The sequence below is a fragment of the Apis florea genome, unplaced genomic scaffold (assembly GCF_048593485.1).
Source record: "Apis florea isolate Af1SG1 unplaced genomic scaffold, ASM4859348v1 contig_24_pilon, whole genome shotgun sequence".
NCBI classification, from domain to species: Eukaryota; Metazoa; Arthropoda; class Insecta; order Hymenoptera; family Apidae; genus Apis; species Apis florea.
Window position 1 is genome coordinate 1,006,967 of NW_028256597.1, and position 19,233 is coordinate 1,026,199.

General features: G+C 31.4%; 1 protein-coding gene across 9 annotated transcripts in view; it reads right to left on the reverse strand.

Moving 5' to 3' along the window:
* Positions 1–19,233, reverse strand: part of LOC100871719 (uncharacterized) — a 92,958-nt gene that overhangs the window by 16,925 nt on the left and 56,800 nt on the right. For 8 of the 9 annotated variants that reach the window (XM_086907041.1, XM_086907042.1, XM_086907045.1 and 5 more), the window contains 4 exons: positions 15,420–15,558; positions 1,794–1,910; positions 1,316–1,493; positions 64–428 (listed from right to left, as the gene is read on the reverse strand). In XM_086907041.1, coding sequence (XP_086763167.1) covers positions 64–428; positions 1,316–1,493; positions 1,794–1,910; positions 15,420–15,558 — 799 coding nt within the window. The remainder of the gene's footprint in view (positions 1–63; positions 429–1,315; positions 1,494–1,793; positions 1,911–15,419; positions 15,559–19,233) is intronic. The other variant, XM_086907047.1, reaches the window with a different exon arrangement.

The window sequence follows — 19,233 nt, forward strand, 5'->3', positions numbered from 1 at the left end:
CTATCACTCGAGAAAAATAACAAGTTTCAAGCAAGATAGATCTGGAATCTTTACCTTGCTTACCTTGCTTAGGTACTCAGAGTAAGGAGACGACAACCAGATAACATCAACCGCGATAATCTTCCCCGTGGTGTCCAACTTGACGGTAAATTGCTCGATGGGCGTACCAATGGGCTTTTCGTTCGGGGGTATCCTACGAGCCACGCACATTACGCAAGGGCCGTTGTCCGAAGATTCGGAAGATACGTCACCGCTCTCCAGACGATCGCTATTATTTGGCAAAAGAGCTGAACAGATTTGCATAGATTCGTATTTCGATACTCGTTGCTGCTTTTCTTCCATAGTCTCTTCTTTATCATCAGGAGGCTTCACCAAGAAGCGACAATTGAAGGTGCGGTTTCTTTGGGGCTGTTGCTCGTTCGTCCAGCCTAAATTGCACGTCAAATTTATCGTTATTATCGTTCGATATCGTAAATGCATTATTATTCTTTATTATTGTTGTTATTATTATTATTATTATTATTATCGAGGAATAAAAAAAAAATTTCAATTTTTTCAAAAGAGAAAAAAATGATTACGTTACGCGTATAATGAAAGAAGAAGAAAAAGAGGATAAAGGAGGAATTGCTTCGTAATCTTCATTAATTGAACGATATATTTTGAAAAAAAAAAAAAACGAAAAGACAATGGATAGGAGGATATTTTTCGATTCGCATCGCATATTTTCGATGAGCAACGAGCCCCACCGATGGCATCGCATTTCTGCTGCGCTATACAATTTCAAAGCTGTCTCCTTCCATTACGCAAGATAAATCTTTCCGTTGCGCTGCTACCGAACTTTCATAACAAAACGAGATAAACTGAAAAAAGTATATACACGTGCATACCATCCACGTAAATAGATGCTAAGGTTACATTATAACTACCCCCGACGCATGCGAAACGCATTCGTAAATAATCGCGAGGACGAAACACGTTACGCTTCGATCGAGATTTTAATCTCGGTGTATCTTTCACTGTCTCCATTCGCGGAAAAAGAGAGAGAGAGAGAGAGAGAGAGAGAGAGAGAGAGAGAGAGAGAGAGAGAGAGAGAGAAGAAATAATCAGATAAAGGAGAAAAAGATTTTAACGATGTTTAACTTTTTGCATTCTTTACGATAATAATTATTTATATGTCACGTTTAGCGAATCAAAAAGAAAATTTCATCATTATTCTATTCCTTATCCTTTTTTATTTTATTTTTCAACGTGTTTACTATTTCACAGAATTGTAACTTTTTATTATTACGAGATAATATTCGAAAGATATACCAACCTAATTGCATAGGCAACAAACTCGGCATAAAGGTGTTATGATCTCCATGATGAATAATGTTATAAATATCCTTGCCAAGAACATCATCCTTCGTATAATTTATATACTGCGTTATGTTATCTGTTACATATTCCACTCGTCCTTCCGTATTTACAACAAACAAAAAGCCATCTAGCGCCTGGACAAAAATTTTCAATCAAATTAGATTGTATATAATACAAATATCATATATATATTTTTCTTTCTCGATATTAAAAAAGAAATTTAAAATTTAATTATATCGATTCAAATTTAAGGATAATTAATTCCGATAAAATATTTATCGAATTAGGTTTCAATGGACTTTGCCTATTTGCTCTTAAATCGTCAATAAACAGAAATAAAAATGTTTCCTTCTGATTATGTCTTATATACACCGATGAACGCAAACAACAAAGATAAAATAGATTGATGGAATTCGATTTAAATTGAATTATACCTCAAGTAAAATAGGACCAACTTGATCGTTGGACAGTATGTTAGGATTCGAAGAAGATACTTCCCCCTGTTGCACGGCATGACTATTCGAGCCTTCCTGTTCCCTAATGTGCCGAATCTGTAAATAAAATAAAGTATAATGCATCATTAATCACATTCCACATTACTGCAATAATATATATTAATAATACAATAATAACATTATATTATTGAATGATAGAGCGAAAAATTATTCGAAATTATCATCTTTTTCAAATTCACTTCAATTTCAAATAAAATTTCTTTAATATCGTATTAATAAGTTTTCATATTACAATTTTACATTCTCTGTTACAAAATATACAGATGTAATAACAAAAAAATTATTTTCAATCTTTGTTCACTTTCCGTTTAATTCAATAATCACGCGCTCGTTTTCATCATGTTATTAAATAATAACACAAAACTGCATTATTTTATTTGCCTATATCAAATCCTCCCTATTGCATATCGTATTTCACATTACATATATTATGGCACTTGCATATTGTAATTTAATAAACTGAATAATTTACAATGACCGCATTTTTCCATTCGTCGTATTATAACATTAAAGATTATTCTTTCTTTAGATTGATGAAACGAAAGCAAATGGAACATTGCGCAAAACTTTTAGATGATAATACCATATTATTATTTAAAACAATAAATGTAAGTTTTTCAAAAGAATATTAAAAAGCATATAAGCGAAAAATAATCTTATATAAGTTTCTTTTCCTTTAACGCTTTTTGTACAATTGTAATATATATCTGTATGTATCTGTATCGCTTTAACATTTTAACATTGTATATTTACATTAATAAATTTATAGAATAAATAAATAAATTCCATGCTTTTATATTTCAATTTTGGGATTCTTGGTTGTAAATGAAATTTTATATATACATATTAATTGCACAATATTAATTTTGTAAAATGATAAAGTTTGCTAAATAATCTGAATCTGGAAAGGGGAGAAAAAAAAAGAAATAATAAAAAGATAAAAGTGTGTTTCCTCGAAACATAATTGATGTAATAAAGAAAAATAAACGAATTCATCGATTAAATGTACCGAATAATATTTTCAATGGAAAGTTTTTTAACTTTGCACACAAATTTCTGATTTGTACAAAAGTTCTTAATTCTATCTCAATTATCGATATTACATTGGTAAATATTTAAGCTGATAATTCACATTCCTTCTCTTTATGCGAGAATTAAATACAACAAACGATTGTATCCTTGTCCTATTTCTATCTCAAAAATTTCAAATTAATTATAATAATGAAACGCAAATATAACAAACATCTAAATATCTTCCTTTATCGAAAAAAATTTGCAAATACTTGAATTTCATTTCTCCATATCTTGCGAGACATTTAAGCGAAATATTCAAATAAAACTAAAAATAACTTGGGATATTAATGAGAAAAAAAAAAAATAATTATAAGATAATTCAATGAAACGCTTTATCCAATGTTTTTATGCAGATAACTGAAAAATAAACTTGTTCAGACAAAATTATTCTTTATAACAATCGGTAAACGCAAAATTATATTTTAGTTAAGAATAAAATAATGATTAAAATCTTCTAAAAATGATTCTTATTTTTATTAATTGTAAAATAATTTTAAAATAAAATAAAATTCTTAGAATAATAAAATTTAATTATAATTATGTCATTTTCACATTCATATTTTTTTTTCCCTATTATAAATTTATAAATTTATAAATATCGTAAATGATATAAAAAAATAATATTACTCTCAACAAGACCAACAAATGAATTAGAAATATTTTGTCACTTTCTCTTGCAATCTAGGAAATAAGCGATAACATTTCCATATTCCACATCTTTTAATCTAAAAATAGAAAATATATCCAGAATTTTTAAAAAGAATCGTTCGATAATAAATCTTACAACGGTGTGCAAAAACAGTTAACGGTTAAAAAAGAAAAAGCGTGAACTCTGCAACGCTGCCATTCAGAGACGCAAGGTTAGCCATAAGTGGAACACGAAGAGGGGAAAGTAAATCTCTGCGTTACCGGCCGAGATTCGGGCACAAGCATGCGGGAAAAGCTCGTCCTTGAGCTCATATTTTTCAGCACCGATAGATCGCGCTCGTAATCGAAATGAATTTAAACACACGAGCACACAACGTCCCGTGGCCTCGAAAAGTCGGTGACTCGGCGGCTGAGTCCGACAAACGGTTTGCGACGTTGCCGCTAGCCTTTACTTTAGAACGTATATATTTCTCCCGTTCCATCACACGTCGCAGGCGATAAATTCTTTCTCGGCTTTCAGAACTATCATATAGATAGGTTTCCTCTCTAATCAAGGATATCATCATAGACCAAAGTAGAAAATAGTTGAACGATACAGATGAAGCACAAAAATTAAGAAATCACGCAAATAACAACTTATATCAATAACCATAATAATCACATTAATGAATCTCAAAAAAACTTTCAACGCTAGAATGAAAAATCACCTTCAACTTAATGATGGAAGGATCGAAGGGAGAAAGACTTTTATTGCAAATCTACAATTGATTCTACCTCGGTCACGTCGTTGGACACAGACGGATGCGCATGGCTCTACTGCGCAGATGACGTCACACGAACTCTTGCTCCGGTAGTTCGGGTTATAACGCCGTTTGGAAGGTTTCCTATTGGCCTCTGTGACGTCATTCAAGGTCACGTGACAAACTTTCAAGAAATACTTTTTTAACGATTCTTTGTCAATCTATGGAATAATTCATTTGCGAGGATAATACGCCAAGTATGTAACGAAAAAAGGATTTATCCTCACCAAGGCTCGTGAATTTGCTTTCTAAAACGTAACAATAATATATCTCGTACGAGAAGAAAGCGAAAGAGCGAAATATTGCGATCCTCTTGCGAACAATCGACATGTGCTCGTTCGTGAACCGCAGAACTAACATGCTGAAGAATAGACGGGAAGTTCGAACCCCTTCCATGTCCGTCCTCCTTCTCTTTCTATAGTTATACAAGTAGATAGATACGCTGCTTGCAATTAAATTTCAATTCTCATTTTGTGTATTTTCAACAAATTCGATATACATCTAATTATTTTTACGATCCTTTTGTCATAATATAACACAGTTAATTCACAATGTTTTCACTTTTCTTCACGTGGCAACACATTTAACGTATTTCAATGCATGTATTATGTGGCTATTCTAACGTGTTTATTCTAAAAGTAATGACAGACAATAATAAAAATACGAGTAATCTTTATACACTTTAGTCTCGTACAAAGGAATCGATCGAAAGTTAAATTCAACAATACGAATCTATTTCAAGCTACTAATGAAGCCTAGAAACGAGCAGCGTGTTATTGAACGAAGCGAGTGCACATCTTGCTTCCGAAACAAGCGATGCTACCAACATCGAGGAAAGTAAAGTATTACCGCGTAACCGCGACCTGGAAACACACAGAGACTGGAACGCGAATATCGATTAAGAATATCATAATGGTTGCCAACGTAACTAAAAAATCCCGGAAAATTTATTCATTTCACGATAAATTCTGACTAAATAAAGTTTGTCCAGTCAAGTAGTAAAGGAAGCGAAGAAACATAATACCGCATGGAAACGTCATTTCGCATGGTTCGACGATTAGTTTCCTCAATTTCATAAGACTACTGTTCTCAGTTGTCCCTTTCATCCTCATGTTCCGATATTTAGTAAGATGCTTCAGTCAGCAAATTGCAATAGAATAAATAGAAAATATATTGTTTTTCTGTATTTCGTAGAGAAATATTTAAGTATATTTTATATATAAATTTGATTTTTTATATATCATAGGGAAATCTATATATATTTTATGCGTAAATTTTTTTTTCTATATATTATATTATAATTCTATAAATAAATATATATATATATATATTATAAAACATATATATTATATTTTTATTTGTATCATATATATAATTTTATTTATTTTATTGATATTGTCATTTTTAAATAAAAGACGCGAGCAAAATGTGATGTTTTTATTGATTTAATATATAAATATTTATTATTAATATCAGAAATAAGCACAAATAATTCTTTAAATCACATTTCGTATTTGTACAAATAAATAAAATTAAAAATTAAAATTATTACTTATCTATATCTTTAAAATTCACAATAAAAACAGGATTTATCAATTTTCTCAATTTTTATTTATAATTTCTATACCATTATATTAATTTTTGGCATACATATGTATATATACATACACACACACACAAAATCTTGCAGTGTGAAGCATAATTTTTTTAAATAAATAATTCTGTAAAAATGCATATAATTTGCTTGAAATCATAAAAAATTAACTTAATTGTATATTTCTAATCATAACCTAATCAAATAAATAATACCTCGTTGGAATATTTACTTACATATATGACGTGTATTTCTGAAATACATTTATTTTTTCAAGAATATTTTTTCTCTATTATTTCTATTCATATTTTTTCACCACATTTAAATAATTTTTAAATTATAATTAATTTCAAACATGCCTTTTTTTTGATCTTCAAATTTTTAATAAAACATATTTCATATATATTTCATAAACGTAAACAAAGATAGAAAATTATTCCAGTATCAACGCCATCTCGCGTTTGGATCCTGGAAGCTTCAACTTGTTAGTAGGAATATAGAATATGCAAGGAGGTATTCGTGACGTCATAGATAGAAAAGGAGAGTAACATTGTATAAGAAGGATAGAAAAAAACGCGCCAATATGGTGTGCGTCCCTTAATATTCCCCCACCATTTCGAAAGCGCAACATTGAAAAATCATTAATTATCAGTTTTCTATTAAAAATTTATACACTTTTAAGTTCGCATCTTGAAGATGGAAATACGGATAAATTTCTCGTATCAATTTTAACGCGAAATTCTTTTCAATTAATTATTTATTAATGATTATCACAAGTGTCTCAGTCGTAAATCTCCCATTCTCTAATCACGTTATAAACTAATGATTTATTTATTTAATTAAACAGCAATAAATTATAAATAAAAATTATACATGAAAACAGAGAATGGAATAACGTTTCGAATGCATACATTCATATTTAGAAATAAATCTCATAGTTACGAGAAATTAACAATTAATGCGTCACACCGTATTGTACAAATGCTATTAATACGCAATATTTTTTTCATTAATTTCTCATTAATACCGAATTTATTTCTGAATATTAATGCATCCATTCGAAATGTTATTTCCTTTTTTATATTTCTATATATTCTCAACATGAAATTCTTTTTATTATATTAATTAACAATTACCGTACGAAGTAGTTTCAGTTGTAAATTTCTAATCTGTAATCGAGTAATAAATATCAGCAATGGAAATAAATAATCAATTTATTTATTTTGAAATATGAATTAGAAAGATTATTTCTTCTTTCGTTTTCATATATAATTTTTATTTATAACGTTACTATTTAAATTGGATTAGAAATTGGAAATTTGTTAATGAAACGTTCTTTGTGTTAATCGTTAATAAATAATTAATCTAAAAGAATTTCGCATTAAATTTGATATGAGAAACTTATCCGTAATTCCGGCTTCGAGATGCGAGCTTAAAAGTGCAAGTAGATTTTTAATAGAAAACTAGTAATTAATTAATTTTCAATGTTGCGTTTTCAAAATGGGGGAAGGTATTAGGTAACGCATAACCAAAGTTAGTGGCACGTTTTCTCTATCTTTCTCGCACAATATTAGTCTCCTTTTCTATCTATGACGTCACGAATACCTCCTTGCATATTCTATATTCCTACTAACAAGTCGAAACTTCCAAGATCCAAACGCGAGATGGCGTTGATACTAGAATAATTTTCTATCCTAAGTCTAATTTATGGATGAAATATGCTTCGTTAAAAATTCGAAGATCAAAGGCATGTTTAAAATTAATTATAATTTAAAAATTATTTAAATGTGATGAAAAAAATATGAAGAGAAATAATGAAGAAAAAATATTCCTGAAAAAATAAATGTATTTCAAAAATACACGTCATATATGTAAGTAAATGTTCCTACGAGGTTATGTACAATTAAGATAATTTTTATGATTTCAAGTAAATTATATGCATTTTTACAGAATTATTTATTTATTATTATAAATCATGATCCATGCTGCAAGATTATACATATATTAAAAACTAATATAATAAGATAGAAATGATACACAAAATATAAATAAAAATTAAGAATTGAGAAATTTACTGAGTTCTGTCTATACAATGAATTTTAAAATTATGTCTAAGGTAATTATAATTCTTAAATTCATTTATTTATAAATATTAAAAAACTCGATAAAAAATTATTCTTCTCTTATTTGATTTTAACATTTAATTATTTGTAGATTCATCGTTTGCTGTAAAGTGGTATAATAAATAAATTAAAACTAAATCAATAAAAAAATCTTAAAATCTTTTTGAAAAATTTTTTATATTTAGTGTGTGTATGTGTATATATACATATATTTATGCAACACATATATTCATATATATTTTCATACTCTTATATATCACATATATTTTATATTTTTATATGTTTTATACGCATACTTTATATATAGAATATATATATATATATATTGATTAGAAAATATTTAATTTGTAAAAATATATTAATTTAAATAAATAAGTGCAAGTGCAAAGTAAAAAAACAAATATTAAATATATAAATTACTAAATATAAAATTAAAACATTTTTAAAAATATAATAACTTATTAAATAAAAAATAAATGTATATATGTATAAAATAGTAATAATAAATAATGTATATATGTATAAATTAGTAATAATAAATAATTATAAATAAATATATTCCTCAATCCTTTAGAATTAAGAAAAATATTTAAAAATGATAAAAAGAGTTTTTAAAAATTAACTTAACTTATTAAGTTTAACTTAGCTTAAAAAAGTAAGTATAAGGTAAGTAAAGAAGGTAAGTATATTCATCAATTTTCTAGAATTAAGTAAAATGTTTTAAAAAAAATCCTGAAATATGACAATTTATTGAAAAAGGTAAGTATAAGGTAAGTATAAGGTAAGTATATTAAATTCAAAGAAAAAAAAAAAAATTAGACAAAAATTTCATTCGTGCAATCCATAATTCTAAGAATTTAACATTACTTCCAAAAATTTCAGAAATTCTAAGAATTTGACGTCACTTCCAAGAATTTCGGAAATTCTAAGAATTTGACGTCACTTCCAAGAATTTCGGAAATTCTAAGAATTTGACGTCATTTCCAAGAACTGCCAAAATTCTTGGAAAAATTTCTCGAACAACCTCCTAACAACTTATGTTCTCCTAATACAAAATCGCAAAATTGGTCAAAAATTTCGATCAATCGAAAATTTCGGAAATTCTAAGAATTTGACGTCATTTCCAAGAATTTCGGAAATTCTAAGAATTTGACGTCACTTCCAAGAATTTCGGAAATTCTAAGAATTTGACGTCATTTCCAAGAACTGCCAAAATTCTTGGAAAAATTTCTCGAACAACCTCCTAACAACTTATGTTCTCCTAATACAAAATCGCAAAATTGGTCAAAAATTTCGATCAATCGAAAATTTCGAAAATTCTAAGAATTTGACGTCATTTCCAAGAATTTAGGAAATTCTAAGAATTTGACGTCATTTCCAAGAATTTCGGAAATTCCAAGAATTTGACATCATTTCCAAGAATTTCGGAAATTCTAAGAATTTGACGTCATTTCCAAGAATTGTCAAAATTTCTAGAAAAATTTTTCGATCGATCTCCTACCAACTTATGTTCTCCTAATATAAAATTCAATTTTCAAGCAAGAAAAATTTTTAACCCAATTTTTTTACTTTGTATTAAGAGAATATAATTTAACAGGAAATGGCATAAATTTTTCCTGGAATTCTAAGACAAAAGTTTTCACCAATTTTTTGATTTTTTTATCTGGATAACATAATTCCCAGAAGATGCGATATATAATTTTTCTGAATTTTAAAATACTTACCTTATACTTACCTTTCGTACTTACCTTTTATTAAATCAGCCATATTTTCAGGAATTAATCATTTTTTAACAGTTTACTTAATTCTAAAGGATCGAGGAATGGGATAAGCCACCTAATTCTATCATCTTTAATATCTTATTAATTTTTTACAATATTAAAAAATACTTTAGATAAAAGTCGAATGGTTTCGAGAGGGATACATTCTAATGTTATTAGTTTTTTCGTAAGTGGATGCATGGAGGAGTTATAAAGATAAAAGTTGTTTTTTTTTAAATAGGATTATATATTTTTTATTACACCAATAGATGCAGCCTTGGCACCTTATCGAAACCGTTCAACTTTGAAACATTTTTTAATATTATCAAAAATAAACGAGATATTCGAGATAATGAAATCAGCTGATTCTCTTTGCATATTTTTATATGAGATAAATATATATGCGCAGAAGAAATGATTAATTACACGAGTCTCGTGTCAAAGACAAATGACTGTGGTTACATTTAATTACAATCCCTTTTGGGAATCCGTATAATATCACACGTGACGCGAGAATGACGAAAGTGCATTGGATGGTAGCTTCATTTTCTATATCTGGTGTACGTTATACATCGGTGCTTCATTGTCGAGGAATGGAATCGATCCACGCGATTTCGGAGAGAAATGGCTCGTTAAGCCGACGCGAGTGAAATGTTATTAAAGCGGGGAAGAAAGAGGTCTCCTTTTCGAACGATGAGACATATTCTCAGCCGGACCAAACTTACTTTATCGATATATTTCGTTCCTTCCAGAAATAAATTTCGCGAGAGAGCGAAGAAAGAATAGTACATTTAAATTTCTTCGAAGGAGAGATTCGCTTTGTTCCGTCGTTCTTTTCCTACCCTTTTTTCCTTCTGACTTTTGTCTTTTTCTTCCTTCTCCTTCTTTTAACCGTATTCGAAACGAAAAATTTATTCTTTAATTCCGTTGATTTATTTCATCGGATCTAGATCAACCGAAGGAGAAAAAAAAAAAAAAAAAAAAAAGATTTATCTCTTTATTTCGAGCCACTATTCACTATTTTTCGAAGAAATTCACAGTCACGCATGGCGAATTACGCGAGAAAGAATCGTTTTGGATGCGGGGCACGACGTCAAGCATTTTCAATAATATCTCGTCACGGTGTTTAGGAAAAATCGTGGAAACGCGTGAACGGATGCGCGCGTATCTTGCCGCGTTCTTATCGATTCGCTACAAGTGAATCTTTTGAAACCAGTTTTCGAAACGGAGAAGATAGCCAACGAAACGATTCGTTGCGTAGAAACTCGTAGGTTTTATAAAAGCGAAACCTCCGATACGACGAATCAACGTGTTAATCGCACAACGCGCGAAAATGAAACGGAATAAAATGGTTATTAATCTACCGATGCTGTGCCGAATGGGAGATATAGAAACGAAACGAGACTATAATAAGGTTTATAGTTAACAGGATTGTTTTTACCCGCGGTTAACGAAATAGCACGGTCGGAGTATGGTTTTTTGCCAACGTTTTAAACGAGTAAAGAACCCACTTGAAAGAGAGCAGCAAGTGGCTTTAAAATATCCATAAAATCTTCGTCAGTTTTCTTTCAAATTCTTCTTCAATATTCCATTTCAATATTTTTTTTTTTTTAATTCCTCGTGGGATACATTTATATTGGATATCGGCGTAAGAAAAAAATCACGCGAATCACTATATACTATCTGATCTGATAAAAGAGAAGAGGAAAAAAATGAAAAAGAAATAAGAATATTCGTTTCGACAAGGATCGTTTGTAAGTTTGTCAAGTAAGATATAATATAAATTTTTTTTTTTTTATTTGGAAAATATAAATATTCTTCTAGCACGAAAGAATCGCACAAATTTATAGTCGGATAACATTTAACATTTCTCTCTTATCGAGCGAAAAAGGATGTGTTTCGTAATCTGAAAGAAATCGAATAAAATTTGAAAAAGAGAAATATACGATAAAAGAGAGAAGAAGAAGAAGAAGAAGAAGAAGAAAGAGAAAATATTAAAAAGAAAAATTAACGCTTTTTTCCACTTCGTTTCCGTTCTCCAATTATCTTCGTCTATTGTTCGATCGAACGGATTTATCGTTGGAAAAGATGTCGATCCATCTTTGAAAAATCGCGGGGGATCACGGCACGCGAAACGGTCTTTTTTCCCCTTTATTTAAATCGATCGATCGAAAATACGAGAAGGAAGAAAGCGCGTTGCTCCGTTTCGAATAATAGAATCGAGAGTTCTCGCGCGATTTACGACGCCGTTTATTTTCGTAAATGTAGTCACTCCGCTCTTAAGAAACGAAGAAACGTCGCGTCATCTCGATGCTTCTCCAGCTTTTATTGTTTTTAATCGAGCGAACTAAGAGCAAACTCTCGCCTTTCTCTACTCGCCCCGTTCGAAATCGCAGATTTTATTTTAGCGCGCGGTCGAGTGAAAGCTTGCGACAGAAACATCGGGCGGCGAATATCGCGTAAAAAATTTTCGAATTTTATAATCTCCTTTCCCTTCGAAGAAATAGTTATCTAATGCGTTTCGCGAGGTTTTTGTTTGCTTTTTAAAAAGTTACGCAATCATCTCGTCAAAGTATAAATAAATTACACTAAAAATTGGATTCTCTCTAATTTTTTTAAGCGTAAAATATCAAACGATCGAATTGGTCATTCGTTTAATAATTATTTCGATAAAAACGTGCGATCTTTCTCTTCGATGTTACATCATCTTTGAGCCAAGATTACGATCACTGCTGATTCTAAATATACCATTGCGTGTATGTGTATATATATATATATATCTTTTGTTTCTTCGTTTCATTCCGAAACGAACAATAGAAGTATGCAATTTGAAAGATTAAACTAGTATAATTAGCCAATTAATTCGTAATTCGTTCTCCGTTTCAAGATCGATCGAGAAAATCAATGGTGAAATTTCTCTTAATCGTTATGTATCATCACCGTGAAATTTATTCCAAATTTGATACGATTTGTCGTGCGAAATAATGTGTATGATAATTAATCAAAAAAAAAAAAAAAAAAAAAAAATTTTACGTTGTATTCACCGAGGCGATACCTTCTCGTATTGATCTTTCAAAGGATACTTATTAACTCTCGTAATACCGTATCGATCTATCAAATTCAATTACAATTACGCGAATTCGATCTCCTTCTCGGCTATTAAATCGTTACGTAACGCATCGTTCGAATGCATCGTTGAAATAAATTATGTTACATACGATCGAAGCTGGGATTAAAATTCGCTTTAATCTTAATCTCGATGCGATCGCGATCTCGAACGAGGTCGAACAAGTTTAAGAGGAAATTGTGTGTTATTATATCACAACAAAGGTACAAAGTTGGGGGGGGGGAGAGGGGGAGGAAATGATTAGTGTTAAGAGATAGGATTTATTGGAGAGAAAGGAGGAGATGGAGCACGATACAAATTTGCTTTTGGACCTTAGTTCGATATTAGACGCCGTTAACAACGTGTCAACATTTTTCGGATGGAAAATCTGGGGAGAAGTTTGCCACGTACGATCGATCGTATTCGTATATATATATCTTTCTACAATCGTATACATATATATATCTTTCTATCTTTTACAAGTTCGAGTATCGAGAAGGTTCGTTGTGTAATCGGAAAGAAGATGACGACGTTGAATTTCGGCTGTTTCGAACATTATTCGATCGACGAAGAAACGATCGTGATATAAAGATAAAGATCGTAGTGGTCGATATTGTATTCGTAGGAAGAAGGGGGCAGACTGAAAACGGATCCAAAGATGTAGTACAAAGTTCTGTTTTGATAAAACGCTTATCGCGATAAAATGGTGTATCGCGTGAAATATAGAGAAACGGGAAACTGATTATTTTATTTAATCTCGAAGATATCGCGCTACGTTTTAGATCGATCCATTTAGAATCGATCCCGTATCAAATCCGAATCGTTTCGCGTATATTTTCGTTCATCAACGTTGAAGAAAGAGATCGGTTTATTAATTTTTGAAACGAAAAAGGGGGATGGAAAGGAAGGCAGGTTTTCGATCGTTGGAGAAATTTCTTCGAAACGAGAGAAATAAGTGGCGAAACGAGATGAAATTCGATGAAACGATGAAAAGAACAATGGATGAAAAACGAGGTTGAACGAAAGGAAAGCAGGATTGTCCACGGTAGACAGGCAAGAAATCAATGTAAAATTCGACGCATGCGTTGAAATTTTTATTTCACTTAAATGATACGCGAGTAAATACCTTATCGATCGACTGGTTCAAGAATAACGCGGAGAGAAGCTAGACTCTCTGGCAATACGTGGCACGATAATTTCAATTTCATCGTGAAATTATTCTCACCGACTTTTCAGCGGAAATTTTCTTTTTTTTCTTCTCTCTCTCTCTCTCTCTCTCTCTCTCTCTCTCTCTCTCTCTCTCTCTCTCTCTATCTCTCTATCTCTCACCGGAAAATCAACGAGATTGACGAGAGGATGAAGGGAGAAAAACGAACGACGAGGGAGGCGATTACGAAGAAAATTTTCTATAGAGAAATGAAGAAGAAACGAAATGTTCTTTCAAATTTGCCACATTCAGATTGTAATTTACATCAAATCGAATACGAACGGTCGTGCGACACAACGAGGGAACCGTTGTGCTCCGCTTCGTTTTCTCGCACTATTATAAGGATAAAAAGGATAAAAAAAAAACCTTCCTTTCTTTTCTTTCTCCTTTTTTTTTTTTTTTTCAAAAGAACGGTGTACCAAAATAATAATCGTGTTATTATCATCCGAGAATCGATCGAATTATAACGATTATTAGAAATTAAAAATTGAAAATAAAATTGTTTCGTTAAAAACGAAGAAATAACTGTATCGACGAGAATTATTCACAATTATTATTATTATTATTATTATTGTTATTATTATTACTTTTTCGCGGATAATCAACGACTTTCCGCTATTCGACGCTATTTTTTTATTAATCGACGCTACCCTCTTTCGTTGATTTAACAATTGATTCGCTTCCGTTTCTTTCAGATTTCGTTGTAGGTCGGTAGGATCGGGAAGGAAGAAATTGCAACATTATCCTCGGTGATGTAACAAATGTTGTGGTAACATTTTGCTTGTTAAACCATTGGGTGTTAATGTGTTGTGTCTGGAAAAATTGTAGGAAGGTTATTTTCGAATCAAGATTTATCTGTTTAATCTATCTTTTTTTTTTTTTAATGCGTTTTCGTTTTTACTTGATAATAATAAACGTAAAAGGATTAAAGAGAGAGAGAAAAAAAAAGAACGTTTTATATCAAACGTTAAACGAATAAAAGGAAATAAAGCGTTAAACGGGGAAAGGGAATAGAAATATTTGTTAAAACGCGTTGTAAAATATAATGGAAAAGGGATTGGGTAATTTTCTTTCTCGAAGAAAAAGCGAAGGAAAGGCTGGATTACGTACGGTAGGTGTCGTAAAAAAATGACACGTTGTTCGATCGGATCTCGAAGGACTCGCGCGCCGTTGAGTTTATCGATCAACCATTTGAAAGGCAGAAACGGTAGAGAGAGAGATCTGTCTTCTTACCTGGTCGACGGTTCTCTGAAGGATCTGGCATTTGTCAGTCTTGCCAGAGCTCATGTCCGTGGCGGAAATCAGCTCGGCAAGCTCATCGATAAACAGGTTCTCCTGGTTCCGTCGTCTTTTTTCGTTAAGGCACTTGTTACTGTAAACAATCAAAATGAAACGGATCATTCGATCGTTCGATCCTTCTTATTCCTTATTCTTATCTGTATATAATCTTTCTCCCTCAAAATTCCAAGTTTTCTCTTTTTTCCGCCCTTTCATTTAATCGAACCTTATCGAATTATTATTCCACGTTAAAATCGGAAATCCGTTTTAATTAATCGTATCCGGTTAATCGATGAAACGAAAAATCAACGATTAATATTCGATCGACGAAGATGGACAGCGATATCTTATACGTTTTTCAAACGCGAGAGATGTCGTAGAATTATTCGTTCGAATTTTTTTCAATTAAAAGGAATAGAGATCGCATTTCGTACTAAAATAAAATATAGAAAACGATAATAATCAAGGTTCTTCAACGATAAAACGAGAAAGAGGAAAGGAAGGAAGAAAAAGAAGGAAAAAATATTTTTTCCAAATATTTTATAATCGCAATCGCTACTTTCCCGTAATTGAACGGTACGACGTAACTTTTTGACCCGTTTTCAAAGTTTTACGGGAAGTCTAAAATTTTCCACGGTATTGAACACCATAACAGACTTTTAAGGAATCAATTTCTACCTTTCTAGCGACGAAATATATATATATATATATATTTTTTTTTTAAATTAACTACTCATAATACATTCATAGACGGATAACGGGAGGGAAAAAAAAAAAAAAAAAGAAGAAAAAAAATGCAAATACGCGTTTAATCGTTCAAATCTAAACGATACAAAATATATGAAATAACCGGAATTTAAGTTTTACATTTTAATATTCAGATAAATTGCCTCTAACGTTGATTACTATGTTCTACACGGGAGGCTTCCTGCGCGCTTAATTGCCATTTCCCACAAGTGGATATTGTCATTCCAATGGTGATTTATTCTTCCGATTAAGCCTGCTCTATTTGTCGTATTATCTTTGGTTACTATTATATTACTATCCGTTTATTCTACACCGTCTATTTTATCTTTAAAAAAAAAAAAAAAAAAAAAAATATTGCAAAGATTACGGAAGAAAATTCGTAAAAAAAAAATTCTTTCTCAACTTGAATAAAATATTAAATTAAATCAAAAGAGAACAATTCTTATTTTCAAAGAAAAAGTTTCAAAGAAGAAGAAAAAATCCATCCCCAAATTCGTCGTAACTCGAACTCCTCGACTCTTCTATTCGCCATAAACTCCTCCATCGTTCGCGAAATTCTACGGATTAAATGTTCGCGAGGATAAAGTAGGAAACTACGAAGAAGAGAAACAAGTTGTTTGGGAGAGAACGTGTATTGCAAAATATATTCGAAAAGAAGCGCGTCAAGTTGGGAAAAACATGCGAAAGAAAATTAGGACATCTCATCGCATCGCATCGCATTCCGGAAATCATTTCCCCCTCGAACGGATCTCGACTCGAGCCTCGTTCGCTCGGCCAATTTCATAGAAAGAAAATTGCTAGATGCTGAATCAACTCTTCAGTCCCGTTGAAACGTTCGGTTGACCTTGGTTGACGTCACGTCGCCGAACAGTGACTCTCACTTTGCCAAAGGCCGCATTTTCATGCGAATCCAGTTGCTCGATCGGATTCTCGCCTTTGTACACGGATTCTCCCCACCTCCCTTCTCTCCTACTCTCTCTCTCTCTCTCTCTCTCTCTCATTCCTCTTCGTCGGTTTTTTTCTTTTCTCTTTTAAAGAAAAATCGAAACGCAATCACGCGCAATCAGAAATCGTAGATAGCGAACAACTCGCAATATACGAAATTCCAGTCGTCAACTGGGGGGATCTGGTTGTCGCCAGAATTGATTCAGATAACGTTTGATAAGCCGAGAGATTTTTTTTTTTTTTTTTTTTTTTTTTTACGAACAAATTCGGGGCCATCGATAAATTAATTCCGAGACGATGACGAAGAAATCGATTAAAAACTATTCGCTCCTAGCACGGATGATGGACGATTCTTGCACGTTTTTGTACGCGAACGTAATCGATTCGTCGAAACCGAACGAATGATTCGAGGAAAATTGATACATCGATGTGTTTCGTTCACGTTCGACATTGACGCGTTCGAAAATTTATTCCATGCGTTGACCATCCACGTTTTTTTTTTTTTTTTTTTTTTATTAGATTTTTTTTTATCGGTTGCAGATTGTGGAGAAATTCGTCGGATTCGTAGGATATCGTTCCTTATTATACGAAACGAGAATTACATAGAATTCGGTTTTAACGATACGAAACAGCAATTGATCGATTAAAAAGTCACGATCACGATGTGATGTAATTCGACTAGCTTCAGTCATTAAGTTGACGTGTATTAAATATTATTTTACACGAAAAGTTTAACCCTTAAATTCCACACGAATAATTTTACACGTTTGTGAAACGACGAACCATTTTATAAATTAATCGATTAACCGATAGGCCGCCGATAAATAATATTTCCATCGTGCATTTGTGAAAATGATAATGATTCGTTCGATTCGATTGCTATGATTCGAATAGATAAGTGGTTATATAGATTTATACTCTCCGTCTTGTTGATTAAAATGATATTTTTCCTTTATTATATCGTGAAACACAATATACCTTGACTTATTCGTAATAATAATAGGAGTCACGCATTTTTTAAAAAGCGCGCATTCTCTCCCAAATGAAATTGATATAAGAAACGTGAATGAGAATAGTATCCTCTTGTACGTTTTATAAAAAAATATGCAAAAAAAAAAAAAGAAAAGAAAAAAAAAAAGAAAAAAAAAACAGAAAAAGAAGAAACTATTTTCGAATAGTATAAAAATTTCAAAACGTTTTTAACAGTTGTTTTTTAGTTGGTCGCTGAATTAATTGGAATTCGCTTTTTGCTCTTGGCAACAATCCTTTTCATTCGACGTTTTCGTTTCAATATATTTTAACGCGTAATTGCCTAGTAAGCAATTTTGCGCTAACTATGAACAGGGGGAAAAAAAAACCGGACGGAAACAAAATATAAATAAACAATTTGCACGTATATCGAAAATTAATTTTCTTTACGGATAAATAACTTGTTGGTTCGTTGATGAATAAAGCTACCTTCCAATCGTTCAGAAATGGTAAAAGATTCTTTCTCCTCCAGTGGATGCATTTTAATTTATATATCGTAAAACGCAATTACCATCTTTCCCCCTTTTCCCCCTCCCACCATGCTCAACATTAATTATTTTATTTTTACTCAATTTTTAGAACTTCTGTCCACGATTTAATCAACGAAAGATATATGTAATCGTTTTTAAACTTCGTACCGTAACGATTTTCTGGATCTTTCGAGAAACGGCAGCACGTATATACGAGCATGTTTGATCGAAGCACCATTTCGAAAACGACGATTCCCAAAAATATAATAAATAAATCGTTAATTAAAATTATCTCTAAAATTACTCGTTATTTGAAATAAATATCACCAAATCAAACGTGTATAGAGACATAAGACTGTTACAGATTCCTTATTTCTCGTTTTTTCGCGTTTGGAAACGCGAATGATTGTTATCATTTTTTTTTTTCTTTCACGGCTCTCCCCTCCCCCTCCCCCTCCGAAATGATTAATCGATAGATGGTTACGCGTTGAAAAAATTTTTCAACGATCCGTTCTCTTTTTGCGAGGAGCGGCGACGAGAACCGTTTTATCGGTTCGAAAACTAACCACTGTTCGACA